General features: G+C 40.1%; 1 protein-coding gene across 1 annotated transcript; it reads left to right on the top strand.

The window, feature by feature from the left end:
• The first annotated feature begins 1,564 nt into the window (after positions 1–1,564).
• Positions 1,565–25,039, top strand: LOC122671497 (FRIGIDA-like protein 4a). Its single transcript, XM_043868745.1, has 3 exons — positions 1,565–2,479; positions 23,952–24,127; positions 24,267–25,039. Exons 1-3 carry the CDS (start codon positions 1,633–1,635, stop codon positions 24,828–24,830), a joined length of 1,587 nt encoding a protein of 528 aa, XP_043724680.1. The 5' UTR covers positions 1,565–1,632; the 3' UTR covers positions 24,831–25,039.
• Positions 25,040–25,568: the final 529 nt, after the last annotated feature.

Here is a 25,568-nt window from a genome sequence, read left to right as displayed (position 1 = left end):
GACTAGTTAGTAGGATTGATCAAAATAGAAGGAGACCGGCCTTTGGTTGGGTGCCTAACACCTTCCCAGCCCGTAACCTAATATATACCCAAAGATCTGGGCAAACCACAACCATCTATTGGAGTTCATTCTCTCCCCTGAATGGGGAGACATTTATGGGTCCCAAACCCTTATCTAGGTGACAACTCCTTTTACCCATTTCCCTCTTTCGACGTGAGAGGGAACCATAGCCAGAGTCTCGTGAGATTCAGTTCGCATGGACCCACGTGTATTTTGGCTATTTTTTTATATACCTACACAATGTAGGACCCACATAAATGAAAATTGAATCTCTCCCAATTATTGGGCAAACGAGTTCACTTTCACATCAAATTTTAGTATAATGAAATAAAAAATCATATTATTTAGACATTAGGGTTGACTATAAGACCAGTTAACCCTTGTGTGTACCTTTAATGGGCATTTTGCCTGGATGATCTCTAACATCGTCGAAATGCAGGGAATCCCTAGGCCTAAAGATAGATCATTATTTTGTTTCTAAACAAGACCTTCTGGAGTGACAAATTTTTTTTTTTTTTGGAGTGACAAAATGAGGTGTCTATAGGGGGAACCATTGAAAGACAAATCTAGAGGTTACTAGTCATATTGATCGAGAATTGACAATGATTAATTGTAGTGGGAAACTCAGAGGGGGGAGAGGGTGTAGTGATGGTGGAGGGAATGGGATTGCAATAATTCATGGGTCAAACAAATAGCATAAAAGCAAAGAAATTTGAGGAAAAAAAAAAGCTAGCGTGCAATATTCCATTGCCCAGTGCTAGCATGTTGAAAATGAGATTTTTGGATAGGATTTTTGGGTGGGTGGGTTTGTGGGTGTTACCTGGTTGCGAGGTTACTAAGCCTAGATAGGAGCGTGCAATTACCATTCAGCTCCACTGAAATAAAAAAAGGCCATTCAAGCTGATGCCCCACTGAAGTGAAAAACGCTATTAAGCGCATGCCCTTTTTGAGTGATGATTTTGTTAAGGGAAAGTAGTTTTTTGTTCGGAAGTGAAAAAGGCTATTAAACGCATGCCCTCTCATGTGTCTATCTCTCTTCTCCTCAAAACAAGGGAATAGAGATGTCTTTTCAAATGAGGAGGAGAGAAGTAGACTAAAGGGAGTGCTGACATAGACCATATTCCCTTGAGAAAGATTGTACAACAGCAGCTCTAACATGAAAAAAAAAAAAATGAAGGCCAAATGTTCTCTGTGCCGGGGCAGAGGCTGTGCCCAAATACATAGGGGTGGGTAAAATGACCATTCTGCCCTTGAATGACAGCTCATGTGTCTGGGCGCAGGCTGCGCTCTGGCACAGAGAACATTAGCCCAAAAATGAAATTTTTTATGCAAACCTAAAAATGAAATTGCACATCCACACACGTCATTATTCATGTAAACGGGTGATATGTCATAAATGTCCCTTCCCCTGTTGTCAGATTCCAAAAGGAGTTCTTTCATTCATCCAAACCGCATTCGGACAGTGAAGTGAGCCCTGTCCCGTTAAATATTTTCCCTTTTCCTTAACTATGGCCAGGGTTTAGGGTTTTCTTCTTGCGTTCTTTCAGGCAAGTGAGCTCTATTGTTTTGGCCATGGCGACTGAAGTGATAAACAGAGAACGATTCCAGAAGGCCTTCGACAAACTTGAAGACCAAAAGAACCTCCTGATTACCTGCAGTGACCTATGGAAACACCTTTCGAAACATTTTTCCTCATTGGAAGAATCCCTCCTCGAGAAGTCCAAAGCCCTAGATTCGAAGATCGAGACTTTAGATTCAGAGAGCAAGAAAACCCTGCAAGGCTTAGAAGAGAGGGAGAATTCGATCCCCGAACGCGAATCGGCCGCCATTGCCCTTGTTGAGGAGCAGAAAGCTGCTGCGCTGTCGACCTTCGAGCAAACGGTTTCCGGGACTCCCGAATTGCCTGAAGCTCTCCGGTCAATTTGCCGAAAGATGGACCCCACGAGCTTGTTAAGGTTCATGGTAGCAAACCGGAAGGAATCTGTCGCTTTGAAGACTGAAATTTCGCAAGCAATTGCAGAATCGGTTGATCCGCCACGTTTAGTTTTGGACGCCATGGAGGATTTTATTTCTCAGAAATCTGGGAAAGCCGGGTTTCCTGACCGTCGTTGGGCATGTGGAATGCTACTCCAGGCACTGTTCCCTACAATCGAATCTGGTGAGAAATCACCGCCTGTTGCCGGAAGCATTGCTGAGAGAGCTGCTGTAGTTGCGGAGGCATGGAAAGTGAAGATGGACGAAAAGGATTGGGGTGGTATGGGGCCGGCGGAGGCATCAATGTTTCTACAGATGGTTGTTGGGTTCGGATTACAGTCGAAATTTGAGGAGGAATTCCTTAGAAAATTGGTGCTGGGTTTCCCATCAAGGAGGGATATGCCGAAGCTTGCTGCTCAATTAGGATTTGGCGAGAAAATGAAAGGTGTGTTTTTGGAGAATTATTTGCTATTCTCAACCCGCCCCCCCCCCCCCCCCCCCCACAAAAAAAAAAAAAAAAAAAAAAAGGTTAAATATTGCTATTATATTGCACTTCGATTATGTATGGGTCGCCTCATCCATCCAGTGTTAGTTGCTGTAACTCTCACTCTAATTGCATTTATTCTATATATAAACAGGGGTAAAAACTAAAAGTCCCTCCCCTCAATTGTTGGTGTCCTTATATTTCATTCCTTTAAAGATTTGTTCATGTCTACTTGTTAACTTATTTCATTGCGTAAAAATTGACACAATCTACGCATATTTTGTGTAGCTTTGCTTTTCTCTGTTTAGAAATTGAGCTGTGAGTGAGGAGAGAATGTTATTATTACTTCTTTTTTTTTAATAGATGAGATTTTATATTTGTTTTCTTAATTGATACTCAAAAAATTGGCATTCAGTTGATCACTTTCCTTGTCTTCCTAATAGAAATAAATATTTGTCTTTAATTATTGAAACTGGCTAGAGGGCGGGCCTTGGTGCAACAGTAAGGTTGCTCCATTGTGACCAAGTGGTCACGGATTCGAGTCTGGACACAGCCTCTTTGCAAAAGCAGGGGTAAGACTGCGTACATTATGACCCTCCCCAGACCCTGCAGTGGCGGGAGCTTCATACACTGGGTACGCCCCTTGTTTTTTTTTTATTTTTAATTATTGAAAATTGCTAGAATCGTTTTCTGGAAGTCAACCAGTTTCTTGTAAACACAATGTACTGAGACAAAAATTCAGGAAGTTTGAAGGATCTAGGGACCTCAGTTACCCCTTAATGTAGAAGGGGTTCAACTAAGAACCACTCTACAATAGGATCGATGACAGGTTGCAGCAGAACATCATAATAGCAATAAACCAGAATTAGTAGCTTAGGAGGTAGAGATCAAACCAGCCTGTAGAACAGTGTCAAACTTAGGTCGAGTGAAGATGGAGAAGGGATGCTACACTCCAAATTTCAGCCAATTCTGACGGCTAAAAGCTGAGATACGAAGATAATGGAAAATTATAAAGTTATGGAATATCATGCAAATCAGCACTGGGATTGGGCTCCAAAGTGGATCGAGTATCAGCCGTGATGAGATGAAGCTTTGCTGCAAGTTTGGTTCAGTTATGATGCTCAGAAGTGGAGATCTGAGTTGGTCTTGAAAATAGAAGGTAGGACTCAGAATTATAAGGTGATGGCCTGCTGAGCAATCCAGCCAACAGCAGGGGCTGGAATTGGGATCGAGTGGGCTCCTTGTCAGTGTGATTCAATCCCCCAAAGCTCTGCTGGAACAAGGCTCAGACCTTGGAGAGAAACTTATTCGATTGATGCAGACAGCAGGGCAGAAAACAGGTCTGCAGGAGTGTAGTTTGATCCTTCTCTGGTGATGATCAGCAACAACAGTTAAAGACTTGCTTGGAGAACAGCTTCTAGGCTTCAGTAGTGCTCAGTTGCAGTCACAAACACAGCAAGGGATATTGAGCAGGGCAGGGAGAAAAGATAAGAGAAGAGGGGATAAGGAGATTCGGCTCTCACCAGCCAAGCTCTCTCAGCCAGGCCTCCCAACCCTTCATGTCACACACATGGACAAGAGAAAACTTTGCTCAAGCAATAATAATTAACTTCATTAAATCATGGTGTAGCTCTCGATAGGGAAAGATCCTACTAGAGGCTAATTACGAGGATCTAATAACAAAGGAATCAAGGGACTGCAGGTTCTGCAGTTTCAGTAGGATAGAATTGCAGTTTTACGTCAAATCTAGGGTTAGGTTTATGAATTCTTATAGGGTATTGATGGGCAGGTCTAGGAGAAGCTATTAATGTAGGTTTGGATGATGTTTAACTAAAAAATCGAATTTCAGAAAATTAGGGTTAGCATTTCAGGTTTTGGGTTTTAGAACTTAGGCTAAAACTAGGGTTTTTAATGGGATTTTAGGGCTAGGGTTGGGATCGAATTTTCCAGGTAGGGAGGGGAAGGTTCGATCCAAATATGGGAGGTTTTTATTGGCTAGAAGCATAGTTGTCATGGCGTCGCCATGGCGTCCTTGCGCTGGAGAAATGTTCATATCGATCTACGCCATGGCGTCCTGTCTCTCTTTCCCTCTTCGATTTCTTCTTCTTTAATTTTTTGTTTCTTCCCCAACTTTAGACCTACTCCCTGTTTCCCTAAATCTCCTATTTTAGCCTTGGTTTCTGAGTTTTTACTTTCTGGGCGGTACTACCAGATTCTGGAAAGCCATCATAGGATCCTTACACACACATCGACTGGTTCTGAGATTTGATCCATAAGTTCTTTTCTCTTGGGGGAGCCATACCTGGAAGTTTGATATCCAGAAGTCTCTTTTTCACAAGATTCAATTTTTTGAAGTACCTGCAACTAAGACATCCGCCAAATCTGATTTCAAATCTCACCATTCGGTTGCCAGCAGAATTTTGGGGCTATTTCTCGTTGGGATCGGCAGACCTTGGTGTTGCGATTTTGTTCCAGAAATTGCAGGGAGAATCGTCTTCATAAGGAGTTTCCTCTGCTAGAACTACTCTAGTTCACCGCCTCTCTGCCTCTCTTTCTATCGTGTTATTGCAAAGTTGAAGAAGACATTAGGTTTTTAAAATTGCAAGTATGGACAACTTATATTATTCGTATAAAACCCCCTATATTCTCTATTGCTATTCTGTTTAGCCCATTCAGTTTTCTCTTTAACTCCATTAAATTACAGTTCTGCCACTCCTTTACAACTTCAGATTTATTACAATTCTGCCATTGCTCTTATAAATCTTGATTTATCTACTAGTTTGCCATTCAACTTTGCCATTCAATTTTGGTTTTAATTACAATTCTGCCATTGCTCTTATAAATCTTGGTTTATCTACTAGTTTGCCATTCAACTTTGGATTTAATTACGATTCTGCTATGGTCGACATGATCGCCATGGCAACGCCATGACGGGCGACGTGTCGATATATCGATCAGACACCCCTCCATCGACTTGGATCGCCGTGACGCCGTGACAACTATGGCTGGAAGTGCTAATTCTGGAATTTAGGGTTTCACAGAGACGAGGCAAACTAGGGTTGGAGTGGGAGGATGGGGCTGCAAGTTGGATCGAATGGAGGGCATGTAGTATGGAGGCTGTGGTTTGAATTTGAAGAAATTCTGATGGTCAAATATGGTTGAGCAGCAAGTTCTAGGGTTTAATGGAATTCAAACACAAAAATAAAGGGGGACCAATTGGGGGAGGGAGTAAAGGATTAGAAGAAGAAATTAATGAACAAGTTTCAGCAGAAATCCACTGGCAGCAGCTTGGTCAGAAGTGACGGATAGAACCACCTTCGAATTGGGATCCTCCCGGCTGTCACGGCGCAAGGAGTAATAGGAGATCCACCTGCCCTTCTTCCTTGATAGAACCACAAGGCAACACTCACAAGGAGCAGCAGCAGCAGCAACAACAATCGGTAGCAGCAAATTCTGTTTTTTTTTTAAAATATTCAACTGTGGGGAGCCTCCCACAATTTAGCTTTATTTATAATAATAGGCCAAAGGCCAAATCCTATTGCAAACTAAATTCCTCCTTCCTAAATCATGGAAGGGAATGACTACAAATCAAAAGCTAATAATTTAAAACAATGAAATGACCTAATTGTCCCAAACAACTTAAAATAAAAGACTTAAATAAAATCACTTAAATTGAACCAATGGTTCAACCGGTTCAACTCAATAAAACACTAAATCATGAAAAATAGACTAAGTATAGAACCTACTAACTGTAAACCTAAACTATGGCTCCAATCTAAGCCCTAAATTCAGGGCTATTTCTTCTTTTTCTTCTTCCTTCGGATGTGGGCACTTGGTGCTACATCAGCTCTCCCCGACTTAAAAGCATTCATCTCCGATGAATGGTTAAAGGCCTTGGAATGATCATCCAAATCAGGGTCTAGCTTCTTAAGATCATCCTCCGTAGATGGCTCGAACTTGTAAGCGGACAACAGCTCTTTGATGGATGGGGAAGGTTGGAATTCTGGCTGGGTAGCCTCTTGGAGCAGCACATGAATGCCTCTTGTATCATTACCCTCATCTTCAAAGTAAGCAGCCACATCATCATCATCATTGGCAGAATAAGCATCGAAGCCGTTTTTCTTCATCATCATCGTGGGTTTCTTCCTTGGCAGCCATGTTGGATGTTCTTCCTCTTGTTTGGGCAGTCCTTAGCAATATGTCCCTTGTCTTGACAGTAGAAACAAGTGAAGGGTTCATTACGCCCCATAGAAGCTTTGCCATTATCATTAATGCGTGGGGAAGCAGTAGAGCGAAAGGTGCTGCCTATAGAGGGACCCTGTCGGGAGGTGCTAGTGTTGATGTTGGCCGGCTTGGAAGTAGAACCCGACTGTTTGCTTGAAGCTAATAACTCCACTGCTTTCAAGGCCTTCTCAAAGCAATCTCGAATGTCTGTAACTTCAACCACACCAATTGGTCTGTTGATCTAACTTGTCAAACCCAACTTGAATTGTGAAAGCATCTGGATGCCCTCTTCTCTAATGCCAGTGCAAGAAGAAGGTGCATCAAATTTCCTCATGTACTAAGATACAGTCATGGTCCCTTGGCGTAGGGAGTTGGAACTGATCCTGTAACTGAGACCTGAAGTGCCTTGGCAAGTATTTCTAACTCAGGTCATATTTCATGTCCTCCCAAGTGCGGGGTGCTGTTCCATCAAAGTCCATCTCCCTTTCAGTGGTTCTCCACCACTCACGTGCTGGTCCGACAAGTTAAGTACGGACTAGCTTCATTTTCCTCTCTTCAGACAGATTATACCAGTCAAAATAATCATCTAGGGCAGCAATCCAATCATAAAACACCTGAGGATCAGGATCCCCATCTAATTCTTTCAGCTCAAGCTTCACCTTCTGGTTGTAAGTGCAGTGCCGATTAGGGCCCTAGTCTCTAGTGAAGTAGGATCTCATGTACTCCTCAAAAGTAGGCTGGCGACCTCTATTTCTGTCCCGGTCTTCTCTATCTCTGTCTCTGTGACCTTTGTATCGATCTCTGTATTCCTGAGAAGGCTCACGGGTACCTTTTGTCCCGATGATCTCTATAATGGTCTCTGTAATCTCTGTCATCTCTGAGTCTATCTCTGTGATCTTTGAGTTCACCTCTGTGAACTCTGTATCCATCTTTGTGATCTCTGGGTTCATCTTTGTGAACTCTGTATCCATCTCTGTGATCTCTGGGTTCATCTCTGTGAACTCTGTAATCATCTCTGGGATCTCCATCTCTGCCAGGCAGCCTCTGTACCACCGAATTGAGTTGGTACCTATCTTCATCTATTGGTACATTGCTGTCTTTGTTAGGGGGGACTCTGTTCTTTCAATTGTTGCAACCTAGCCATGATTGCATCAGTGGTAACCTATTGGGCTTCAGTTGCAGCCCTTTGTTCAGCAGCAAACTACTGGAACATCTCGATCTTTGCAGCCATGGATTCAGCCATGGGCTCTGAGACCACTTAATGTAGCTCTAGATAGGGAAAGATCCTACTAGAGGCCAATTATCAAGGATCTAATAACAAAGGAATCAAGGGGCTGCTGGTTCTGCAGTCTCAGTAGGACAGAATTGCAGTTTTAGGTCAAATCTAGGGTTGGGTGTATGAATATGGAGATGAATCTTATGGGGTATTGGTGGGCAGGTCTAGAAGAAGCTATTAATGTAGGTTTGGATGATGTTTAACTAAAAAATCGAATTTCAGAAAATTAGGGTTAGGGTTTCGGGTTTTGGGTTTTAGAACTTAGGCTAAAACTAGGGCTTTTAATGGGATTTTAGGGCTAGGGTTGGGATCGAATTTTCCAGGTAGAGAGGGGAAGGTTCGATCCAAATATGGGAGGTTTTTATTAGCTGGAAGTACTAATTCTGGAATTTAGGGTTTTTTTTTGGGTTTCACAGAGACAAGGCAAACTAGGGTTGGAGTGGGAGGATGGGGCTGCAAGTTGGATCGAATGGAGGGGATGTAGTATGGAGGCTGTGGTTTGAATTTGAAGATACTCTGATGGTCAAATATGGTTGGCAGCAAGATCTAGGGTTTAATGGAATTCAAGCACAAAAATAAAGGGGGACCAATTGGGGGAGGGAGTGGAGGATTAGAAGAAGAAATTAATGAACAAGTTGTAGCAGAAATCCATTGGCACCAGCTTGGTTAGAAGTGAAGGATAGAACCACCTTCGAATTGGGATCCTCCCTGCCGTCACGGTGCAAGGAGTCACAGGAGATCCACTTGCCCTTCTTCCTTGATAGAACCACAAGGCAACACTCACAAGGAGCAGCAGCAAATTCTGTTGTTTTTTTTTTTAAATATTCAACTGTGGGGAGCCTCCCACAATTTAGCTTTATTTATAATAATAGGCCAAAGGCCAAATCCTATTACAAACTAAATTCCTCCTTCCTAAATCGTGAAAGGGAATGACTACAAATCAAAGGCTAATAATTTAAAACAATGAAATGACTTAATTGTCCCTAACTACTTAAAATAAAAGACTTAAATAAAATCACTTAAATTGAATCAATGGTTCAACCGGCTCAACTCAATAAAACACTAAATCATGAAAAATAAACTAAGTATAGAACCTACTAATTGTAAACCTAAACTATGGCTCCAATCTAAGCCCTAAATTCAGGCCTATTTCTTCTTTTTCTTCTTCCTTCAGATGTGGGCACTTGGTGCTGCATCAGGGTGCCTCTATGGGCAAGTTACAATATATAAATAGACTCAAGGGGATGAGTCAAAAATAGAAAGAAATAAAATAGCTGTCTCTTATATGGCTGAGACTTGCTTTACAAGTAATGGGACCAAAATAGAAAGTAACTAGATTTGAAACTCTAACTTAGCTAAGCAACTAAAATAGAAACTAATTTAGAAACAAATAACTAACAAAATAGAAACTAGATCTATTTTAAAATAGAAACTAAACTGATTTTGGACCCACAGAATCTTCTAATAATATTCCACCAAGGCAAAATAAGGTGCTGTGACACTGTTCACGTGAACAGTGTTTTGGCCTCTTCTTCTTCATGTTTTGATCTACATCACCCCTTTGTGTTTATCCAACAACTATTTATTCCGCGTGTGTGTGTATGCGTGCACACGTGTGCGAATGCCCACACATGCATGAATTTTGAAACACTGAACTCTCTCCCTAAGAAGTCTGGGTAATTGAGTTATTTGTATCGTTACATTGAATGATTAATGGCATAGTTTTATAGGTAGGTTGCATTTTAGAGAAATAATTTGAGCATTTTCTAGAGTAGTCTCATAGCTTATTATGCATGTGTTATGTGCCTACACAAGCGGTTCATGCATACGTGGAATGGTTAGTCGTGCTTTGTATTATGTAATTGTGATTAGCGTATGTTGTGGGTGGTTAATTATGAGTAGTTTATTAATCAAGGAAAGTGAGTAGTTATTAGTAGTGGGTAAGTGTTGTCACGGAGAAGTTATAGGAGTTATTTTAAATGGGAGGGAATTAGTGTAACTACTTGTAATCTATTAAATAGGGATAATCCGAGATGGACAATAGACTTTTGAATCCAATGAACTACTCTATTGAGTAAGAGGATCGGCAACCTCCCAATTATGCTAGGACGCCTGACTTCCTCTGTAAAGCCAAAATCCCTATTTCTCTCTTATCTCTTTTATCCCTACCCATATTTTCCTTTTTCCCCTATTTTATCTCCACCCCTATCCGTGCATGTAATATCTGGTATTCGAGCCAACGAATTACCCACACGATATGGAGCATAATTTGAACTTCTTCATGGAAAATTACACCAATGTCAAGTTCTGCACCCCTACGGTACTGTTCCAGCCGGTGTATGCCATAGTTGTCACAATGTCTAGGTGACCCAAGGCATTGGAGAGGGTAAAAAAACAAGCCGACATCAACAAGGCGACCAAGACGTCCAAGCTGTCCGCCTAGATGACCAAGGGGTCCAAGCTGCCCGCCTAGGCAACGCCTTGACAACTATGGTGTATGCGCACTACAAGCACATAGGTCCAGGAATCACAATTTTCCAACTTGCATGCAACTAGCTGAACCCATCTACCGGCGAGTAATTGCCTACTCGTTCTTCTCCAAGGACATAGACGTGATTTTCTCCAACAAACTCAACTTGGGCACAATCATGGCCTTACCCAAGGGAACCCTTCACAAGTGGGACCTGAGATCCGTGATCCGGCCACCTTCCAATGTGCTTTGCGATCTTGAGTGTGTGGAACAGCAAAGAAGTATTCAAGTTGCAGGAAGTATTGGTGCTAAAGTATCCCTTATGTGTTGGGAATCGAATACTAGACGCTTGGATGCCATGGCTGAAGATACCATTTGAGGTTTATAACTTGTATGGGCTGCACATGGAGGGAGGAAAGGGTGCTTCACCGCTTATGAAGAGTCTTTGTGCATTTGCACATAATATGGCCAGTGATGATCCGCAGTTTGGGGTGATGCAGATCCAAGCATCCGCAAGCAAATAAAAGCAGCCTTAAGATTAGGGCTTAGTTATTTTAGCCTTAGCTTATTTCTGTACTTAGTTTATTTTGTAAACTTAACTTGAACCTGGTTCAACCTTGGTTCAATTTAAGTGAGTCACTCCTATTGGCTAGACTTTGTTTATTTTGTAAATTTAGACTGAACCAGGTTCAACCTTGGTTCAATTTAAGTGATTCATTCCTATTGGGTAGAAGTTTTCTATTTCTATTGGTCCTTAGAGGATCTTTTAGGTTGTATTAGGGTTTGGGCCTATGGCCATCTTATTAATAGTAAAATCGTGGGAGGCTGCCCACAATTTGAAGTTTACAAAAACTCTGTTTCAGCTTTGCTGCCATGGCGGCTGCTGTTGAGCTCCTTTGTGAGTATGCCTTGTGAGTAATATCAAAAAGACCTTGTGAGTCATATCAAGGTGGATGGGATTGCTGTTTGATCCAATCGACACCTTGCGGTGTGAAGCCCGGGTGGTTCGAACAAGCTTCTTCAAGGGTTCTTCCTCAAGCTGGAGCTGCTGCCATCTCCAAGTAAGTTTGAATTCCACCATCAAAATCCTTTAATATTTCAACCACAGCCCCCTGACCATCTCTCCTACACTCGACCTAGCTTGCAGCTCCCTCCTCCCATCACAACCCTATTTCCCCTCATCTCCATTAAACCCTAAAACAACCTAGAACCTGCCCAGACCTAATCAACCATAAAAAAAACCCCATATTAGGATCGAACATCCCCCTCCCTATTTGGGAAACTCGACCTGAACCCTGCCCCTAAATCCACCTGTAAACCCTAGAAACCCCTACATCCCTTTTCTAGAAAACCCGAAACCCTAACCCTAATTTTCTGAAATTTCAAATCTCACTCAAACCTAACCTAACCTGGTTCATTAGACTCCCCTAAACCTGCCCAGCTTTACCATATAAGATTCAATCCTATTTTGCTAAAGCCTAACCCTTGTTATAAATCCTCAATTCTGTCCATTTGGCCAACAACTTTGGGAAGTCCTGGCTATTGGCTCCTAGTAGACCCTTTGTCTATGTAGGACTACATTATAGGGCCCTGGTGGCTGAGATAGGAAAGGTGAACCCTTACTTTCCTAATTTCATTGTACTGGAGGACAAGGACAATTCCAGGGGGAGGGAATGTTATGTGCCTACACAAGTGGTCATGCTTACGTGGAATGGATATTTGTGCTTTGTTATGTAGTTGTGGTTAGCGTGTGTTGTGGGTTGTTAATTATGAGTACTTTAGTAGTGGGTAAATGTTGTAACGGAGAAGGTATAGGTGTTATTTTAAGTGGGAGGGAGTTAGTTTAACTACTGGTAACCTATTAAATAGGGATAATTTGAGATGGAAGATAGACTTTTGAATCCAATCAACTACTCTATTGTGTAAGAGAATCGACGACCTCCCAATTTCTTCTGTAAAGCCAAAATTCCTATTTTCTATCTTCTCTTGTATCCCTACCCATATTTTCTCTCTCTCATTTTTTTTTTTCCCCCTTATTTTATCTCCCCCCCCATACATGCACGTAATAGCATGTTCACTATCACTGAACATATTGAAAATCCCCTCTTTCCCTAAATTTCTAAGCTTTTTATCGTGGTCAGACCTAAACATGCTTGACCAGCTGTTATGTGCCGTTTGACAACACTTTTTGTTTTGTGGGAGTGTTTTTGAGCCAGATTTTTTGTTTTTTTTTGGTTCTTGGGGAGTACTTCTGCAGGGTAGAAACGCGTTTGGCAACATAGCATAAGAAGTGTTTCTAAATCAGAAGAAACAGAAATGCATTTGGAAGGTACATTAATAGAAGCACTTCTGTTAGTTCAACAAAATGACTGTTAAACCAACTATACCTTTCTTCTCTCAAGTCTTCTTCAAATTTAAAAGACTAGTATCAGAACGGGCAACCAGAGAACTAACAATATCCTCACATCCCCAACATTGCAACCACCCAAGCAGAGGCTGGTTGGAAGTTCAGATTTCTTGGTATCAAATCTGATTTTACATGACCAGCATGAATGGAATGTCACCAAACTCAGGGCCCTATTGATGTAGATCAAAGCTTGAAGAAGAGGAAAAAAATAAAAGTCAGAAAATACCGTTCACGTGACACTGTTTATGAGAACAGTAATTTGGGTGCATATTCTCCTATTTTAGTCTTATTTAGTTTAGTGTAGTTAGTTTCTATTTACTTGTTTTCCTTAGGCAGCAATTTGTTTACTTTGTTAGGTTTATTGTTAGTAGATCTTAGTTTCCTTTTTGGTTACTTTTATTAGACAAAGAAGTTATTTGTTTCTAAATTAGAGTTTCTATTTTAGTTGCTTAGCTGAGTTGGAGTTACTTTCTATTTTGGTCCCATTACTTGTAACCTAAGTCTCAGCTCTGGTAAGAGAATTGCTATTTTTATTTGTTTCTATTTTGGGCTCAGCTTTAGAGTTTATTTAATGTACTGCCCATAGAGGCATCCCGACGATTTTACTAAGTGAATGAAACTTTTGTTTTGAAGCATGAATATTCTCTTGTCCATGTGAATGACTTGTAGGGTTGGAGGCCTGGCAGAGAGAGTCAAAACTCTAGGGCTGAGAGAGCCTAGCTGGTGAGAGCCAAATCTCCTTATCCCTTTTCTTTTCTTCTCCTATCTTCCTTTCTTACCCCACTCGATTCCCTTAACCTGTTGCTTCCCTGAGAATGTTGCAAGTGCTGTAAAGACCTTTGGGAGATCAGAATCAAGTCCCAATCAAGATCAGATCTGTTGCTGCTGCATCAATTCGAAAGGAGACTTTGATTGCCCTGCGGCTCTGTTGTTCTGCCCAGATTTTGCTGCAGATTTCAAGCTTGGATATCTCCCCAACCAGCCACTGAAATCGTTCAGCTAAGAACCACTCTACAGTAGGATTGTGGACAGGTTGCAGCAGAACCTCATAATTGCAATAAAACCAGAATTAATAATTAAGGAGGTAGAGATCAAACCAGCCTGTAGAACAGTGTCAAACTTAGGTTGAATGGAGCATGGGCTGAGTAGATCTTGTGCTCCAAATTTTGTCGAATTCTGATGGTCAGAAGTGGAGATTTGAGTTAGTCTTGAAAATAGAAGGTAAATCGCAGAATTAGAAGGTAAGTGCTGTAGAACAATCCACCCAGCAGAATAGGCCAAAATTGGGATCGAATGTAGCCTTTGATGATGTGATTCAGCCCTCCAAATCTCAATTGATTTCAGTGGCTGGTTGGGGAGATATCCAAGCTTGAAATCTGCAGCGGTAGAACAGTAGAGCCGCAGGGCATTCAAAGTCTCCTTTCGAATTGATGCAGCCGCAACAGATCTGATCTTAATTGGGACTTGATCATGATCTTCCACAGGTCTTCACAACACTTGTAGCAAATTCAGGGAAGCAGCAGGTTAAGGGAATCGAGTGGGGTAAGAAGAGTAGATAGGAGAAGAAAAGAAAAGGGATAAGGAGATTTGGCTCTCATCAGCCAGACTCTCTCAGCCCTAGAGTTTTGGCTCTCTCAGCCAGGCCTCCAGCCCTTTAAGTCGCTCACATGGACAAGAGAATATTCATGCTTCAAAGTAAAAGTTTCATTCACTTAGTAAAATCGTCGAGATGCCTCTATGGGCAGCACATCAAATAAACTCTAAAGCTGAGCCCTAAATAGAAACAAATAAAAATAGCAAGTCTCTTATAAGAGCTGAGACTTGGGTTACAAGTAATGGGACCGAAATAGAAAGTAACTCTAACTCAGCTAAGAAGCTAAAATAGAAACTCTAATTTAGAAACAAATAACTTATTTGTCTAATAGAAATAAAAAAAAAGGAAACTAAAATCTACTAACAATAATCCTAACAAAGTAAACAACTTGTTGTCTAAGGAAAACAAGTAAATAGAAACTAACTGCACTAAACTAAATAAGAAACTAAAATAGGAGAATATGCACCCAAATTACTGTTCTCGTGAACAATGTCACGTGAACAATATTTTTTGACTTTTATTTTTGTCCTCTTCTTCAAGCTTTGATCTGCATCACCTATCTACTACTGAAACTATCTCCCTTACAAAGTGAGCAACTGAGCACCAAAACTAGGAAAAAACTGAAATCCAATTAAATTTAGAGTTTTGCTAGATACTATGGTGGAGTGATTGGATTTTGATCTAATGGGTCCAATCCCTTTCCATTCCTTATTAGTAAGCAAATGAACAAATGAATAAATAATAGATTATGATTATAAAGATTAGAATGACGGATAAAATACATTTCATTAATTCCAAAAAAAAAATGCATTATTTGTCTCTCTCCGTGATGCGAACAATTAAAACAAAATTAGATTCTATTGTAGACTAGAATAATTACAAATGTCCTTAATTATTATATAATACCCAAAAAAGGGTATAACAACAACAACAACAACAAAAACTCAGCCTTATCCCAACTAAATGGGGTCGGCTACCTAGACCCTTGCCCTCCAATCAGCTTCTATTCAAGGTCATACTTGATACAAGCCCTAACCTATGCATTCTTTCCTCCCCACTTGTCCTAGTGTCATTGTAGGTCTGCCCTTGGCTCTTTTAGTACCTTCAATCTAAATCAAATCACTCCTCTATACTGGAGCATCCAAAGGCCTCCGTAGAACATGGCCATGCCACCTTAAACGACTTTCTCGTAACTTATCATGTATCGGAGCTACCCCTAAATCAGCTCTATTATGATCATTCCTAGTTTTGCCACACAACCATCTCAACATCCTCATCTTTGTTACATTGAGTTTATCTACATGATGTTTCTTAACTGCCCAACATTCCGCACCATACATTATAGCCAGTCATATGATTGTCCTATAAAATTTTCTTTTAAGTTTTAAAGGAATACATCGACCACACAACACTTCAGATGTACCTCTCCATTTAATTCATCCTATTTTAATTCTCTGTGAAACATCCTCCTCTACATTACCTTCTTTATTTATGATTGAGCCCATATACCTAAAATAATCACTTTGTGGAATCTCCGTCTTATCAATTTTCACCACCTCATTATCCGTCCTAGTGTAACTAAAGTCACACACCATATACTCCGTCTTTGTTCCACTTATCTTAAAACCTTTTGATTCCAAGGTTAATCTACATAACTCCAACTTGGCGTTAATCCTTGCTTTTGTCTCATCCGTCAAAACAATATCATCAGCAAAAATCATACACCAAGGAACCTTATCTTGAATGTCTCTGGTTTAATCATACATGATAAGTGCAAACAGATAAGGGCTTAAAGCTGATCTTTGATGTAACCCAATTGTAATTGGGAATTCACTACCTTGAACCCCTCAATTCTTACACTAGTTACCACACCATCATACATATCTTTAATTATGTCCATATATTACTTGAAACACTTCTCTTCTCTAGTACTTGCCAGATCAACTCTCTAGTCACTCTATCATAAGTTTTTTCTAGGTCAAGAAAGACCATATGGATATCTTTCTTGCAATCTCTAAATCTTTCCATGAGTCTCTTAAGTAAATAGCTTCCGTCGTGGATCTTCCTGGCATAAAATCAAATTGGTTTTTTGTAATAGTAGTTTCTTGTCTCATGTGAGTTTCAATAACCCTCTCCCATAATTTCATAGTATGACTCATTAGTTTTATGCCTCTATAGTTATTGCAACTCTGAATATCACCTTTATTTTTGTAAATCGGAACTACAATGCTTTTCATCCATTCATTGGGCATTTTCCTTGTACTTATAATCTTATTAAACAACTTTGTTAGGCAAGATAAACCATAGATTCCTAAGCTCTTCCATAATTATATTGGGACCTCATCTGGGCCTAGTGTTTACCTGCTTTCATCCTCCTTGGAGTTTCTTTTACTTCATACACTTACGACATGTGGTGTCTTGATGGGTTATGGAGTCTTCCGGGACACTATTACTTGAATTGTTTTCATTTAGTAGGATGTAGAAATAATCTTTCCATCTCTCTTTAATGTCTTCATCCCTTATTAGTACTTTGCCATCTTCACTTTTAATGCATCTAATGTGGTCGAGATCTCTACTCTTCCTTTTTCTCATTTTAGCTATCTTATAGATAGTTTTTTCCCCTTCCTTTGTACTTAGATTGTTATAGAGATCTTCATATTTCTTTGCCTTTGCTTTTCCCACAATCTTCTTAGCTTCATTTTTGGCAATGTTATACATTTTTAGATCCTCTACATCCATAGTCTTTTACCATGTTGTAAAACTAGCTTTCTTAGTCTTAATGGCTGCTTAAACCTCATCATACCACCACCAAGTCTCCCTAGAGGAATGCCATTTTCCTTTCGATTCGCCTAGGACTTCTTTAGCAAGCTTCTTAGTACAAGTAGCCATCCAATTCCACATCGTATTAGTGTGCCCCTTAAAGTCTCACTGTCCTTGTTTGGCCGCTTTATCAATAAATGATTTCAAGTTATCCTTTTAAGCTCCACCACCTTATCCTAGGGCAAATAAGCTCTCCTTTCTTACGATTCTGCGTAATGAGGCACCTATCCCTGGCCACTAATCTATGTTGTGTGGTTAGGATCTCCCCCGGTATAACTTTACAGTCAATACATAACAATCTATTGGACCTTTTAGTTAGGAAGAAATCTATTTGGTTACTATGATGCTCACTTTTGAAGGCAACTAAATGCTCCTCTCTTTTCAAAGTAAGTGTTTATAATGTATAAATCATAAGCCACAACAAAATCTAAAACTGAGAACTCCTCATTCCTCTCTCCAAAACCATATCCTCCATGTACACCTTCATACTCTCTACAATCTCTCCCAACATGTCCATTCGGATCACCCCCTATGATAATCTTTTCTCCTTGACTAAAACCTTACACTAATTAATCCATGTGTTCCCTAAATTGTAACTTACTACTTTCATCCAATCCTACTTTGGGTGCGTAAGTGCTAATTATATTGACAACCTCTTCTCCAACACAAGCTTGATGGATATAATTCTCTCTACAAATCTTTTACATCCACCATATCATTCTTTAAATCTTTATCCACTACTATGCCCACTCCACTTTTATTACTTTTATTCCCTATATACCAAAATTTATAGTTGTCTAACTCAGCTTTTTTATCCTTCTATCTTGTCTCCTTGAATACAGACTATGTTAATCCTTCTCCTCATAAAATCTATCAAGAATTGGTTACAAAAGAAATTACCAAGAATACAGGTTATATTATCCATGTTGTCTTCTTCCATCGTGTCTCTTGAATACATGCTATGTTAATACCCAAAAATATAGTAATTAGAAAATTACCAAGAATTGGTTACAAAAGAATTGATGCAGCAAGGACTCTCGGTTGTGCTAAGGCAGGGCTGTATCTGCCCCAAATTCTGGGATTATTAAAACCCATAACGAGTAACCTATGTCAGCCCATTCTGCCACATTGACCAGCCTTAATTGGGGGAAGATGTTTTGCAGAATAATTTCCATATTTCCCATATTTCCTTGCTGGTTAAGGAGGAGATAATGATCAGATCGTGTGGGCCTCAAGGCTGGCTATTGGAGATAAAGATTGAAGATTAATTGGCCATGCTGGATGAGTATTGACAGCCTTATTAGTCCTACATTTTAGGAAGTTGTTTATATATATATATATATCTTGTGTGGGGGGTTTATTAGCTAGAGAATAGTTTGTTTTTATAGGTTATTAGTAGTTTCCTTTCTTCTAGGATTTTTTATTAACTAATTAGATTAAGATTGGGTTTCTTTGTCGTTGGTTTTATTAATTAGGAAAAGTCTATAATGCTGTAATTGATTTTCAAACTTATGAATGCAAGGATGTGGTTGGATTCTATAGCCAATGAATTTTGAAAAAATAGAAGAAGAGATTTTTGGTTTTGAAACCACGTTATGCTGTGAGATGCAGAAGGAAGGGTGAGATACCTGTACCTGTGAGGGGTGAGAGGCCCAAGGGAGAGAGTGAGCGACTCAATCTTATATATCCATCTTCTACCTTCTATCGTCTATTTTTTTTCTTTTATTGAATACTGTATTGGCATTCTATTCTGGAAATTACTGATCTATCAAAGACCAATCAAAAGGAACCTTCTTGCTGGAATTTCATCAGATTAGTGAAGGATAATTCTGCTGGAACTGCTGATCGATAGAATACTCAAAACAGAGGTTGCGATTTGTTTTGAAGAAGTTTCTTGCTGAGATCCTGTTTGGGGTTAGGACTTGTGACATGGCCATAAATTTTTGGTATAATAACAATGGAGGGACAGCCCAGATGGAGTCAAAGATTGTTGAATTCTACTTCTCACTGAACGATGATCGAGCAAGTTTGATTTGGCATCTCTTTTTTCCTTCAAGCGGGGGAGAATTGATGAAGGTAAGTCACCTAAATGGCTTATTTTATTGGAAATAAGCCTTGGGTTGGGATATGTAGATGTTGGGCCTTTGATCCCTTGGGTTTTCTTTGTAATGAGACACTTTAATGGGCTTAAAATATGGGAAAGCGGGATGTACTTCACTAGTTTAGTTGGAGTCCTGTTTTGAGTTGGTTTCTTTCATTATTTTTGTTTCCTAGTCAATTTATGTTATCTTATTAGTTAAGGAATGGGTTAGGCCGTTCCTTTTTAGTGTTTTAGTTTGTTTTTGAGTCTTCTATATAAGTTTGTAAGGGGCTACAGCCTTGTACACGAATTTGATTAATGAGATTGAGAAAAAAGACATAGCTTTGTGCTTTGCTCTGTGAGAGACAGAGAGTATAATGACCTTGTCTTCTTCGATTTCTTGTTTTTTTTTTTTAAATTTTATTTTGTTGTTTTGAAATTTCCTGCAAATTTGAGAACCGATCGAAGTATTTACTGTTGTTGCTGGACCTGAAGTTTGCGGTCGTCTTGTGGACTGGTTATATCTTGTGACTGGGTCCACATTATTTGTTATCAGAGCCTATTGTGGCCAGCCTAGACGGATGTGCGCAGCAAGAAACTTTGTCCAAGAATGATCAAAACTTGAGGACAAGTTTTTTCTGTGTGTGGGAAGGGGGGGTGGATTGATGCAGCAAGGACTCTTGGTTGGGCTAAGGCAGGGCTGTATCTGCCCCAAATTCTGGGTTTATTCAAAAACCCATATCGAGTAACCTATGTCAGCCCATTCTGCCACATCGACCAGCCTTATTGGAGGAAGATATTTTCCAGAATAATTTCCATATTTCCTAGATTTCCTTGCTGGTTAAGGAGGAGATAATGATCAGATCGTGTGGGCCCCATGGCTGGTTATTGGAGATAAAGATTGAAGATGAATTGGCCATGCTGGATGAGTATTGACAGCCTTATTAGTCCTACATTTTAGGAAGTTTTTTTTTTCTTTTTTGTTTTTTAATATCTTGCATGGGTGGTTTATTAGCTAGAGAATAGTTTGTTTTTATAGGTTATTAGTAGTTTCCTTTTTCTAGGATTCTATATTAACTAATTTGATTAAGATTGGGATGCTTCGTCATTGATTTTAATTTGGAAAAGTCTATAATGCTGTAATCGATTTTCAAGCTTATAAATACAAGGATGTGGCTAGATTCTATAGCCAACGAATTAGAAAAAAAAGACACTTTTGGTTTTGAAACCACGTTATGCTGTGAGATGTAGTGGGGAGGGTGAGATACCTATACATGTGAGGGGTGAGAGGCCCGAGGGAGAGAGTGAGACTCAATCCTATTTATCCATCTTCTTCTACCTTCTACCTTCTATTTTTATTTTTTACCCCCTATTGAATTCTGTATTGGCATTCTATTCTGGAAATCAAAGACCAATCAAAGGGAACCATCCTGCAGGAATTTTATGAGATTAGTGAAGGATAATTCTGTTGGAACTGCTGATCGATAGAATACTCAAAACAGAGGTTGCGATTTGTCCTGAAGAAGTTTCTTGCTGATATTCTGCCAAGGTTAGGTCTTTTGACTTAGCTTACATTAAGAATCAAACCAAAAGACCTGAAATCCGGAAAATCAGTGAAGAAATCACTCATCTCTTGGTACAAAAATGAGGAAGATAACTCATGAAATTAGCTGCAGAGATTCTCCCTGAGTTCAGGAAGATCTTTGAAGATACAGTCATTTCTTGGTATGAAGATGAGGAAGAAGATAGCTCAGGTAGTGTGCTGCAGGGATGGGGAAGATCTTAAAAAATATGACCCACTTCATGCGATGAACATGACACAGTGAGATTGTTTAATTGATTGCAGACATTCTCCCTGAGCCGCTCCAAACAGTTCTTCGGTGACAGCAAATCCCCTGTCAAACAGTACTTTTCAACATCTTCTGTTTCCCACCAAAACCCATCCTCCTTCACTATTTCCGCTTCTTCAGCCTCAGAATTGACACCAACAACATCAAAGGAGTCATACACTACCAGTATTCTTCAGGTATGGTTGTATAACAGCGTTCACGGAGGAGGCATGGGAAATGAAAGCAAAAGGGTTCCCAGCCAGGGAGGTGAAGACGGTAATTATGGATTGAACGTTGCAGAGATTCCAGAATTTGGAAGCTTTGTGAAAGAGGCCTATGCGTCTCTTACAGATCGTCACATTCTTCTTCTGTTTGTCTATCTGTCTCAATCCTGATCTTCCGTTTCCCCATTTTCTTTTTCAATGTCAGTCTCAAACAGCACTTCGTTAATGGCAATCTCAGACGAGTCATGAGAACTGACTAACAGAAAGGGAGAGGTTGAGAGGGAAAACATGGTGGCAGAGAGACATGGGAAAGATGCAGAGATCGGAGAGAGATGAGATGTAGAGAGATCGGAGAGATCGGATTTGGGAGAGAAAGGAGAGAGATTGAGTCAGGGTTGTGGTTTTTTTATTTTAATGAAGTGTTTCCAGAACAACAGAATACTTTCTTTATTGTTTCTTGTTACTGTTCCAATTTTGTTCCAAGTGTCCTGTTCATTCCGCAAGAACACAAAAAGGAACTGTTGTTTAACACATTTATATTCTATTTTTGTTCCCACAAAACAAAGATCATTGGAAACACTCCACGGGAGTGTTACCAAACGGCACCTTAGTTGCCTGAATTGTTGTCTCCACTTCTATCTGTTACATGGGTGGAGATCCTATCTTGAAGTTTGAATCAGGTAGCATAATTTGGTCCTTGTGTTATTTCTCCAATCTCCCTCTTTCTCTAAGCAGTTCCCATTTATTTCGACCAGAAAACACTTCAGAAAAGCTTGAGAAAAGGTTAAAACAAACTGTCTTCGTGTATGAAAACCAGATTCTTGAGAAGGAGAAGGGGAGGAAGGATACTTGGCTAGCTTCAGTCTTAGATGTAAATATCGTGCTGAGTTGAATCTCCATTCCATGTGAAGTGGAGGTCTAATGATGATTGGTTTCTCATTTTATTAATTTGGAATTAGCTTTGATCGAGTAGGTCTTAGTTTTGTATCTTGTGCCTTTATGTTGTTGTTTCGTGTTGGATATGATCACATGAGTTTACTTAATTTTACATTACGTGGGATTAATTAGATTATCGGGTCAATGTTTAAACTTTTTTTGGGTGTTTTATGCTGTATTTATATTATTTTTGGGCAAAAGGTTTCATGTACGGCCATGCATAGTGCGTGATCGTACTTGAAACCCTTCAATGGGGGATAAAACCCCTTTAAAATATCAAGATCCACCCCCCCCCATTTACAAAGCTTTCAATCTCCGAAAGCAGTCGTACACAAAAACCTCCCCTTATTTTTGCTAGCCAAAATTGAGTCTATGTACTATTTCATAACTTCTCCTGTCTTTTGGTTTGTTGTGTGTGGGGGGGGTGGGAGTGGCGGGTTGGGGAAGAGTCAAAATTTATCCTTTTAGCATGGCTTTGTTCTCATGTAAACATTATTTAGTTTTCCAATGTGATCTACGTCTTGTGGATTCAACTTTATTTGCGAGAGTTTGGCCAAACCACCAAAAGACTTGCAGTATGTTAGTTTGTGAAAAGACTTCTGGTTTTTAGAATTTGGATTTAGTTTTAGATCCAAGGTAGTCTCAATGAGCAAGAAATCAGCTGACTGGAGCTCGTATGCTATGTTTTGTGTTTTCTCAAAGAAGATAGAAAGTTGAGGAAAGACGTATTCTATGGCAGATCTTTCATATATTTTTTAGGTTAATTTCTTGTGTTATTACGTCCGATGGTTCCTTAATAGCACTAAGTGGATTTTGTGAACATCTTAGTTATTAGTGGATCCCTTTGAAGAATTTATCATTTATTTCATATTTTCCCTTTTTTTTGTAGCTTCTATATTTTCTGCTGTGATATGGATTCATCCAGCCCTAATTGACAAGGGAAAACTGGAATGGATGGTTGACTTTAGAATGAAGCTTATGTTTCTTCGTGGAATAATGGGAAACAGTGAGATGCACAACCAAAAATGGGAAGGGGGACTCCCTTCACAGAATGCAGGGAGTATTTATACATAGTTGTCAAGGCGTTGCCTAGGCATCGGCATCCAGGTGCCTTGGTTGCCTTGTTGGTGTTGCCTGGCATCCAGGCCCCCTCTAATGCTCATCTAGATGCCGTGACAAATCTGTTTTATAGAAAATGGAGAAATAGATAACCAGGTGTCATGGTTCATGTAATCGCTATCAGTCTTGGCCGATACTGATACTGATCCGTCAGGATTGGCCTGTATTGGATGGTTTTGCCAACATTTTTCTTAAAAATTGTTTTTTTTTGGGACAATTTTATCCTTGGACCTTAGTGACACACTGATAAGGTATCGGTCAGGTATGCCGATATTGATATGGATCGGTCGTATACTGATTACTTAAACCATGCTGGATGTTTTCCTTTTTTGCTTTTGTCAGTGGCACTTGAATTCAACCTGTTATTCTATTGCTAGTGCAATTTTCCATATTTGTTTATATCCATTTTATATAAATGCATCTCTTGCTTAAAGTTACACATATCTTGTCACAGATATAATCGATGAATTAGTGAAGAATGGCAAGGAGATTGAGGCTGTATATTTTGCTTCTGAGTCTGGTCTGACTGAACAGTATCCACCTATCTCTTTGGTGAAGTCATATCTCAAGAACTCGAGGAGAAATGCTACTATGATTTTGAAGAATGGCCCTTACAATGTGGCTGCAGCGGTATGTTGCCATGTACATTGATGATCAATCTTCGATTACTTTTCTGAGCATCCAAAGTTTGTTCTGTTTGTTCATGTGCATTGACACATGTATTCTCTGCAAACACATTAATAGTTTTGAGTTTTTTGTGTTGTTTTAGGAGGCTGGTGCCCTGGAGTTGAATTCAATTAAGGCCATCATCAAATGTGTTGAAGACCATGACCTTGAATCAGAGTTCACACTTGAAACCCTGAGGAAGCGTGTCACACAGTTGGAGAAAGCCAAGGTAGACAGGAAGAAGAATGCTGCAGTGGGCAGCAGACCTCATCAAAATAAGCGACCCCGAGGTGGAAGTTCTGGCAGTGGTCCATCTGCCTTCCGCCCAGCTAAAACAGGTAGGTTTTCCAACTCCTACTCCTCGTTTGGTCGTAGGGGCGGAGGCCCTGCACATCAAAACCCAGCTCCAAGGTTCTCTGCACCATATAATTATCCGAGTCAGCATGTCTATGAGGGCCCTGCTCCAACTTCTTATGCATCTCCATATGGTGGAGCACCACACTCGCAAAGCCCTGCTGCAATGCCTCAACAGTACTCATTCCCAACTGAAGACATGGGAGTTGCTGGGGCCCGGGCAAGTGGTTCATATCCTGCGCAGACCAGCTATAATGCGTATGATTATGCAGCCGCGGCTCAACCCACTTACCAGCCTTCGTATCCACAGTAATTCTGGAACTAGAGGACTAGTTTGTAATGCATCTCTTGCTTCTGCAAGTTTTTCTGTATCTGGCTTGTCTGCGGGCTTTTGTATATTTAATAGGATGTTGTTGAGCTAGAGATATGTTAGGCCTATATTTAACTCTCTTTATTCTGGAGAAACCACAGCATCTGATCAAGGTTTCATTTCAGTTAGATGACATACATACTTGCTTTTTACATGTGAGACATTCAAAGTTCCTGAGTGCTACTCCGAAGCAGATATTTTTGCTGTTCTTGTGGTTGATGTTTATCTGTTTCTGGAAATTCTCAGCTGGGAAATGAGATGGCCAAGAACATGAGTGGGCATACGTTGGCTTATTAATTTATTAGCTGCCCATTGTGCGTTCTCCTACGAGTGCTTGGGAATTGGTGAGTGCCCAAATCTTGTTTATTTTCAGTATTGATCGGTTTACTCTCTCCCTCTCTCATTCCTGGTCCCTCCTCTGCAAGGAGAAAGAAGCACATCTGCAACACAAAGTACAAAACAACTTGGTTTCTGAATTTGTGTGGATCTCCACATTCTTTATTGCAACTGAGTGTTATTGGTTTTGATCACCTTATGCATCTCAGATTGTCTAAACTGAATGTTCTCGATCATCATCTTTGTTTTTTTCCGCAGCTTAATGAGTTCTACCCTTGGGTACTTTTCTGTTAGTATTTGGTTCAAGAAATTGGTTTGATCATTAAAAGTGTTCATTTGTTGGAT

The sequence above is a fragment of the Telopea speciosissima genome, chromosome 8 (assembly GCF_018873765.1).
Source record: "Telopea speciosissima isolate NSW1024214 ecotype Mountain lineage chromosome 8, Tspe_v1, whole genome shotgun sequence".
Lineage (NCBI taxonomy): Eukaryota > Viridiplantae > Streptophyta > Magnoliopsida > Proteales > Proteaceae > Telopea > Telopea speciosissima.
The sequence above is the reverse complement of the archived record's forward strand: the minus strand, read 5'-3'. Positions and strand labels throughout refer to the sequence as shown.

Bases quoted from the DNA above. Each gene is read 5' to 3' on its own strand.
- LOC122671497 (XM_043868745.1), top strand. From the start codon at position 1,633: ATGGCGACTGAAGTGATAAACAGAGAACGATTCCAGAAGGCCTTCGAC. The intron at 2,480-23,951 runs GTGTGTTTTTGG...ATCTTGTCACAG, and splicing joins ATTTGGCGAGAAAATGAAAG to ATATAATCGATGAATTAGTG. The intron at 24,128-24,266 runs GTATGTTGCCAT...GTGTTGTTTTAG, and splicing joins CTTACAATGTGGCTGCAGCG to GAGGCTGGTGCCCTGGAGTT.